Source organism: Elaeis guineensis, chromosome 10, assembly GCF_000442705.2.
Source record: "Elaeis guineensis isolate ETL-2024a chromosome 10, EG11, whole genome shotgun sequence".
In the NCBI taxonomy this organism is placed as follows: domain Eukaryota; kingdom Viridiplantae; phylum Streptophyta; class Magnoliopsida; order Arecales; family Arecaceae; genus Elaeis; species Elaeis guineensis.
The window spans coordinates 18,730,580-18,739,135 of record NC_026002.2 but is presented as its reverse complement, the minus strand read 5'-3'; the positions used below and the strand labels follow the sequence as shown (position 1 = coordinate 18,739,135).

General features: G+C 37.3%; 1 protein-coding gene across 1 annotated transcript; it reads left to right on the top strand.

Moving 5' to 3' along the window:
- Nucleotides 1-4,211: 4,211 nt before the first annotated feature.
- Nucleotides 4,212-8,322, top strand: LOC105052864 (uncharacterized protein At2g39795, mitochondrial). The gene is given in 4 exon segments (XM_010933833.4): nucleotides 4,212-4,458; nucleotides 4,461-4,610; nucleotides 6,922-7,271; nucleotides 7,989-8,322. Coding segments are annotated over 4 exon segments (789 nt in total). The 5' UTR covers nucleotides 4,212-4,329; the 3' UTR covers nucleotides 8,149-8,322.
- The last annotated feature ends 234 nt before the right edge of the window (nucleotides 8,323-8,556 follow it).

Here is an 8,556-nt window from a genome sequence, read left to right as displayed (position 1 = left end):
TTATGATAATATAATATTAAAAAATAATACATATCATAGTGATTTTAAATTAGGAACCACTTTTATCTTTAATAGGCTGGAGTCTTTTTGACATGGAACTGTGGGCCGTGGACTCCTCCCCCTCCTCACTATGTTGGCTATTGTAAAACTCTATTCTTGCCACTCTCTTGTACATATTTTTCTAATACACTAACGAAGGGAGCATCTTACTTTCTTAATTTTACCTCAAAAAAAAAAAAAAAAAAAGGTAATCATAACATGGGAAAAGATGCCAAGAATGGATCGCATTCTTGCTTTTATCAGTTCGCAGAAGCCCACTAATTTGCCCGTTTTCCATTTCAGAACTGAAAAACATAAGTTTCTTGTGTTTGCATTTATTTCAAAAATTGGTCATCTACCCCTTAGAGTGCAAGAAGTCATGCATACCTTGATCCACATCAATTAAGTTTCTCTGGCAAGTTGCAGTCATATGCTGCATTTTGTAGCTTCCTCTTCTACAAAGATTGACATATCTAACAAGTCAGAAACACTAAAGAAACCCACGCTCCCTGGTCAAACATCCTTTTGATATCTAATCCTCAAGCAATAGATTTCCGATGTTTCATCTGTAAGAAAATGCTTGATTAAGATGAAAAAATCTGGTGTTCAGACCATTAAGTGGTTCTGTTCCCAAATAAGAAGTACCTCAAAGCAGCTAACTGAATCAGACCTATTGCTCCTACCAACTCATTAGTCTTTCTATAATTGCTTGCTGCATTTCCTGCTCCTCTGTATGAATCCTGCTCCCTCATCAACCTTCAATATCTCCTGATATTTAACTAGTTTCATTTTGGATCAATAAAGCCATCTCAAAAGGTTTTTCTTGTTCCTGATAAAGCCATTTTAATATAGTGACTGGTTCTCTCTGTTTGTGACTGTACTATTGCAATAAGACTCCTAGTTATCAGTATGTTTACTACATAAGAATTCGTTTCCTGTGCTCTAAAATCATTCTTAACCATAATATATATACCTAACTTAGGTACATATATGACTTCGGAATGTTTTTCCAGTATATTACATTGGATAGCTGGAAACCTGTGTAAAGATAAAAAATGGAAGAACTTTCTGTCATGCCAATTTGGCTCACCTTGTCAAGTTTCTTCTAGTCTGCAGTCTATGGTACCAAAATTCATGGTGGTTTAGTTGCTAAATTATTGATGATTCTGTTTTAGTTTGCTCATATTTGATGGTTGATGGGGATGGAAAAGGGCCAGGTCATTAGTCAAAACATTTGTTAGGTTCCATCGTTAGGCTGGATGTGTGAATATGTTATATGGCTTAGCCTACGATGGTATGAAATAATAACATTATTTGAATGCGAAACTTGGGCGGTGCTCTAAATTTGAAAAAAATATTATTATAACTCGAAGCAGTAACAACCACCATTTGCATATCTTATAGCCTATGCAAAAAGTGCATGGTCGAAAAGATCAAACAGATCTTGTTTGGTTTTGGTTCAACGATTGGTTTGATCTTAAGGGTGTTTGGTTGCAGGGAGTGGAGGTTTGGAATCGGAATCGAAATGGGTGACTCCCATTCCAACCATTTGGTTTGGAGGAGTCTCATTCCGATTCCGATTTCAAAGTGGAATGGGAATGACTCAATTTATGTAACTCAGGGAGTGTTGGGTTCACAACTGAAATCAAAATGAGAATGAGAATTGGAATGGTTTGGAATTAGAATCGAAATTGTCAAATCTCTCAAAGCATTTGGTTCCTGATCATAATCGGAATTATAATGAAAAATTGAATTCATAGAGAAAAGTAGGGATAGAGTTTTATATAGATTGAGCCATTCTCATTCCATTCTGAATCGGAATCGGAATGAGACTCTTCTCAATCAAATGGTTAGAATGGGAGTCATCTATTCCAATTCCGATTTCAGACCCCTACTTTCTCTAATCAAACACTCCTCAATCCCTATTCTCCTCTATAGATTCAAATTTTCATCCCAATTCCGATTTCGATTTTGATTCCAATCACGAACAAATGCTTCGGAGGATTTGATCATTTTGATTCCTATTTCAAACCATTTTGACTTTCATTTTCATTCTGATTTTGGTTGCGATCCAAACACTCCTTTAATTCAATCATAATATATAATTTTTTACTATTGGGTGTGGTTCTCAACTTGCCATGTATTATTCATCCCACCGACCTCACCAGCAACCTCATCAGCTCGGTGTCAGATCTATTTTGATATTTTTTTAGGAATGAAACGAACAAGGACTAGACACAGAATAGCGAAAGTGTGAAGAACTGGCTGTAAATTTTCCTATGTAATTATGGAGTCCTATGGAAGACCATCTCATGATACGAGTAGGAAACTGATTCAAGGGTTTTATATTTGTAAGAATGTATTCCTTGTAGGAAAGTATCATACTATTTATGGAAAAGGACTCCAGATTCCCGTTCTTGATCGAATTTGGAGGAAACGAGTGATGTCACCCGTCCAAACTAATTAGTAATATCTTTGTGACTGGTACTTGTGTAAAATGTTTGTAGAGAAGGAACACTATCCTTAATCTTGATGTCCTTTTTTGGATCTTTCATAAAGATAAAATTTCTACAGTCGGATCGATCATAGAAAAAATTATAGCCTAACATCCATCAAAAGATGGATGCCGTGCGCTGCTTACATGTGCACGTTAAAATACTAAGAAAAGAAGATGGATAAATCTAAAGATATTTGAACAGTTTAGATAAATATTACATAATTATTTTTTTTTTATAGAAATTTGATATATGTACGTGACAGACGATGATAGTCCGATCATAATAATTTTCATAATCAATCTGATTATAAAAATTTTATCTGTCAAATATATGGCACAGTCTTTCTTTCGATCATTAATCCCTCACGTCACTTCTCCACGCTCGATGACTCCCGGATATCCATCGCACAGAGTCCCGCTGCATGGTATGATTCTTAGAAGCTTGGGACCACAAATATCACGCTTAGCTCATGAGACGTTGAAGAGTGCACAGCTTCAGGGGCATATGGCTATGAAGATACGTGTCGATGCCGTTTGCACCATGAGGGTGGATTTGGACACGGCGGTCAATTACTATAGGGAGGTTCACCACGGGATGGAGGGAGGCCAGAAAGAGTCACTGGGGACCTGCTCGGAGTCGGTGTGCCTCGATGAGATGCGGAAAGAATGGATCTAGCCTGTTACACTGGCATGCTCTCACGTGTTCCACCTGGGCTGCAGCGACACAATTCTTGGCGCTTGTGCAGATCAAAGCAGCCCATCGTGCGTTTAGCTTAGGGTTTTGAGCGCGGATCCTGTTGTATTTGCGAGGGTAGATAAATTGCAATGATCAAAATTCCTTGTTATTGCTTTAACAGCATCAATTCTTCCCAAGCAAAGCCAGGATTTTAGAACCCTTGAGATGCTAACAATCTCCATACTCGTGTGGTGGTAGAAGACTACCCTTGACGCGGGTTCTTTAAATCATTTTTCTTTGGAGCTTTGGCTTTCCAGAATGAGAAAAGACCTGGCGTATGGAAATCCATTGTACCGCAGCGACCTGCACACGAGAAGTTTTCTAGTTCAAAAAAACAAACATTGCAAATATCTCATACTTAAAAATAAACATGTTAAATCTCTAATAACATTTTCTTTTGAATAATTTATAGAGCTAAGAGCAGGACTTGACCATCTTCACGTAAAAAGAATATAGTAAGGGAGAACCTAGTAGTAATATTAGCACTTGGATTTGGGTGAAACTCAACAAATGGAAGAGGCAGAAAAGGTACCATTATGGAGAAATAGATGAGGGAATGGTTTTGATTTCGGATGGAGGGGATGGAAGAGAAATTTCTCAAATGATATAGAAGGATCAAGACAATCTTGAGTGAAAAAAATGGTCGCATTGAAAAAGTGAAATTTTAATGGATCGAATAAGTTTAATTTATTATTCATTTTAAGATGAAAAAATAATTTTATAATTTTAATTAATTTTTAATTTTATAAAAATAATTTTAATTAAAAGATCAACTAAATATTATATCAAAAATATTTATATAAAAATAATATTTTGTGAGGATATACCGTCCACGCACAGGATTGGAAAGAAAAAAAAAAATTTTTTCGCCCCCACCCCCCCCCCCACCCTGATCCGGCGCCGCAAGGAAGTCACTTTTAAGCGCCCTAAAACCTCCGCAGAGAGATCGGCCCACGATTCGTATCGTTAAACCCTACTTCGAAGAGCGGAAGCTCGTCGCCTTCGACGCCCCAATCCCCGGCACCCCCCCCCCCCCCCCCCACAGAGAAGAAGAGAGATGTCCTCCTCCATCGCTTCCTCTTTCTTTCGCCGCACCCTCCGCCTCTCTCGCACCTCTTCTCTCTTCTGCCGCCATCGCCAGCCGCGCTTCTACTCCTCTCTCCCCTCCTGTCCCTCCTCTTCCCTCGGATCAGGAGAGCGGTTCCCCAAAGCCTCAGGGAATTCCCTTCCCTCTTCTCCCTTCGGTTCGCCTCCTCCAAGGTGCCGTCGGATGCGAATCTCAAACGAGTTCTCGATTCCGAGATCGATTGCGTCGTGCAATCGGATCCTCGCGAACAGGTAATGCCTCCATTACCTTATCGCCCTAATCGATTGATCGAAGAAGTTCTGTTTCTTTCTATATGCTTTTGATAGATAAAAACCATGAGTCGTATCAGTTTTTTCTTTTTCTTTTTCTTAAGGATTTGTGGATATATTTTCCTTTTCTCCTGACTTGTTGATTTGGGCGAAGCTGTTATCATTTTCGTATCAAATTCTTATGTTTGCTGTTAAATGAGTGTCAAGTTCAAATTTTATTGTCATGGGGCATAAAACCTGTTGTTTCTAGCTCTTGTTTCCTTTCTCATCAACACAGGGAAGGTTTAATGGTGTTCTTTTTTTGTGTCCTTTGTTCCATTACAAAATTTACTATTTGTAGCATTGCGGCTTATGACATTGGGGTATACAATGGAATTCTCTGCCCTTGTCTTGTCTTGTGTTGGTCAAGTGGAATGACAATATGTAGGAAAATGAGACTTATGACGCTTGAATTGTTGTGTCCACTGTTATGGCCATATGTGTGGCAGAAAAGCAAGGGCTTGCCGAAATGTTGCTCAGGCTGTCAATCTTTTGGCACTTGATTCACTAATTTAACCGGCATGCCTTGTCTACATGGTCAAAGTAGCAACCTTGGTAGATTGCCGTGGAGCAGCTAGTGTAAGTACTTGCACATCAGAATCACAATACAGGATGATAATAGCTGGATGGTTCTATATAGTGTGAAAATTGCAAACTTTATTCTGACATGGCTTCATACTGATGCTCGGCATTCTACATTGGTTAGTATAGAATAAGGAACTTCTGTATTTTTCATGCAAAGAAGTGAATATTTCCTTGATTATATGTATGTTGACACTGATGCTTATGACAATTAAAGAGTCTGTTGAGAGAAGATGAGACTATTTAAAGTTTCTCATGGCATCATATGGTCACTTCAATGGATGGAGAGTAGCCAAAAAGTTAGGCATTGAATAAGTATTAAGAGGCATAGGATCCAAAAATCCAAAACCAAGATATCATTTCCATGTGATTGGTCTTCATTATTTAATTTTGAACTAGTGGATAATGGTGAGCAATATTTGCATACCTGTGGGTAACACAAGGTCCAGTTCTTCCAATACAGGAGGCATTAATTTCCACACCTTTTGTTCGTTCATCATAACACTGGGACAGGGTTCTTCATTTGAAGAAATGAAAGTTCTTTTTTTTTTTTTTTGCTCTGTGCTTGCTGATAACAGAAACTAATTGATATGTATCGGTTGAATACAAACAGTCAACTTCAAATTGTCACTCAGTAACCGCTAACAACTTCAAGTTGGGTTATTCTTTTGTTTGGATTTATTCTTGATTTTGGAGGTTTTTTTTCTTTTCAGTATACTCTTATTTTTTTTAATGGTTTAATTAAATATTTTTTGAGCTACATAGGTGATTGTAGTTTGTCTATCCTAACTTTCCTTATCCCTCTTCCTTACAAATCTGGCTCCTTGCTTATTAGGGGCATTCCATGACCCTTCTTGCTTACCACTGTGCCTTTTATTTCTAGAATCCTAGAGCTGCGTTGGATCTTTCACTAATTTGTTTTTTGGCCTCAGTTTCCCCAACTCATCTTTTTGGTGTTCAACTTGATTTCATCATTGCTCTCTGTTGTTGCAGTCTTCATTTATATTTTATTTTGTTATGTGAGAGTCATAGGATAACTGGTCATGGTTATCTTTTGTTTGAGTCTAAATAAGTAATTACGAATTACATATTGGAAACTATAAAATGCATAGATGAATCATCCATATACTGTCTTAGTTGATGAAAAAACATATTGTAACTTTTGTGCAATTTTTTGTGCAATTAATTTGTTCAGGTTAATAAAGCTTTTTGTGGGCAATTTGTTAATAAAGCCTTTTATCAGTTTATGCACATTTATACATGCATGGTCACCATGTTGAGGTAAGCTTATGATGTAATTTGCTAGAGTTTTTACACTATATTGAATGCGTGCATGCACTAGGATCGTACATTGTTTGAAAATGGAGCAAATTTTCTGCATCCACTTATGAAGTCAAACTATATCGTGTGGGTGCATTATAGTATGGTGGCGACTAATGTTAACATTCCTAAATGTTTAATAGTTCTTACGTAATTTGTGCTTCTATTGATTCTGTATATTGGAACCTAATTGATGATAACCATGCTCGGCTTAGCTTTTCAACTTATCTGAGGATGTATGGTAGAGGACCGGGACAAATTGACTAGTTGCTGGGTCCTACAATTGTCCATCATATTACATTGAGAGTAAAATTAAAAATGTCGAAGTAATTCATTAAGTTTCTCTTTGCAGGAAATTGATTTGCCAGATGGGTTTCCCTTTGAGATCATTGATAATCCTGGGGACCAGACAGTCGTCCTTAAAAGAGCATTTGCAGGTGAGAACATCCAAGTCACTGTTTTCATGAATTTAGATGCAGAGGGAGATTTTAATGAGAATGATGAAGATGGGAGTGAGGATGACAACAATGAGAGCTCTTTCCAGCCAACCATCTCTCTGGTTGTATCTATTGAAAAAGGGGAGGGTCCATTTTTGGAATTTTGCTGCAACCTTAATGATGATGAGCTTGAAATCGAAAGCATGGTCATGAAGAAACGTGATGCTCCTGATGATCAGGGTGCTTATCAAGGGCCTCAGTTTTCGTAAGTTCCTCTATCCATTCTCATTCGAACTATTTAGTTATTGGGGTGTATTAATAGGAATTCAATGTGAATTTGCATGCTGTTAATCAACAGTTAGTAGACAAGGTTTTGGGTAGATGCTGTTTGGTCCTGAAATTTGATTCAGAAATTCTATCTTGAAACTTGATTTCAAGGGATCATTCATGTTGTGGAACATGAGGGGTGGTTTTGGAAATTGAGCAGATCTGCGGGATAATAAGAATTGCTTTTACAGGCTGATAAGAGCAGGAAGGGCCCTGAACTACGGTTATCTTACCGCTGGACCATCCAGCTGGTTACCCTAGTTAGGCAACAATTGGAAGAATATTGGAGAAATATTGCAAATAAACAACCAGCGAGGACAAATGGTTAGAATGAGGAATTTCAAAAAATTTAAGGGCATTTTGTTTGTTATGGACAGCAAATTATGAATTATAGGCAATCTTTGCCAGGCATTTTTAGAAGTATATTGTATTCATTTTGGGTTATGAAACGGTAGGGGCAGAAACTTTTGGACAAGCGAAATCAGGATATTTATTGTTCCTTGAATATTCATAAATATTTGTATCAAAAGTCGTCATCTAATGTAGTAAAGGAAAAGTGTACTCTGGAATAAAAAAAAAAAGAAAAAGGAAAGGTTTACTGAGGTAAGGCAAATGGAAACTCTCTGTTCTGATGTCTAATCTTTTTTGGTTGCAGGGATTTGGATGAGAACTTGCAGAAGGCCTTGCACAAGTATCTTGAAGAGAGAGGTATCAAGGGCTCCCTCTTTGGTTTCTTGCATTCGTACATGATGAACAAGGATGAGAAGGAGTACTTAGTATGGTTGAAGAACATGAAAGAATTCATCGAGAACTGAGCATTTCATCAATTTTATGTTTAGATGAGTTTGAGGAAAGTTTTGAGACATACTTCTCCAAAGATGTGTGATTCTTAACCATTTGATTCTCGGAAAATTTTACTCTTTATTTAGATATGTCGTTCTCATCAGGGTTTAACTTAAATGATATAGTTTTATATGAGTTTATCATGATTCACCAAGACATTGATTTTTTTTCTTTTTGTTGGTAAATAATTTCTGGACTTTTTTGAACTGTTTATTAGCGCTTTTTTATAAGGCTAGTCTAGTTTGTGGACCGTTGCCTATCAAATAAGTTTATGATATGATTTCTCATTCATCTTGATCTAAATGAGAAATTTCCTAGCTGTAAAGTTACTAATGAATATTATTGATGTGAGCCCACCCTTGGGGAATAATGTGTAATTC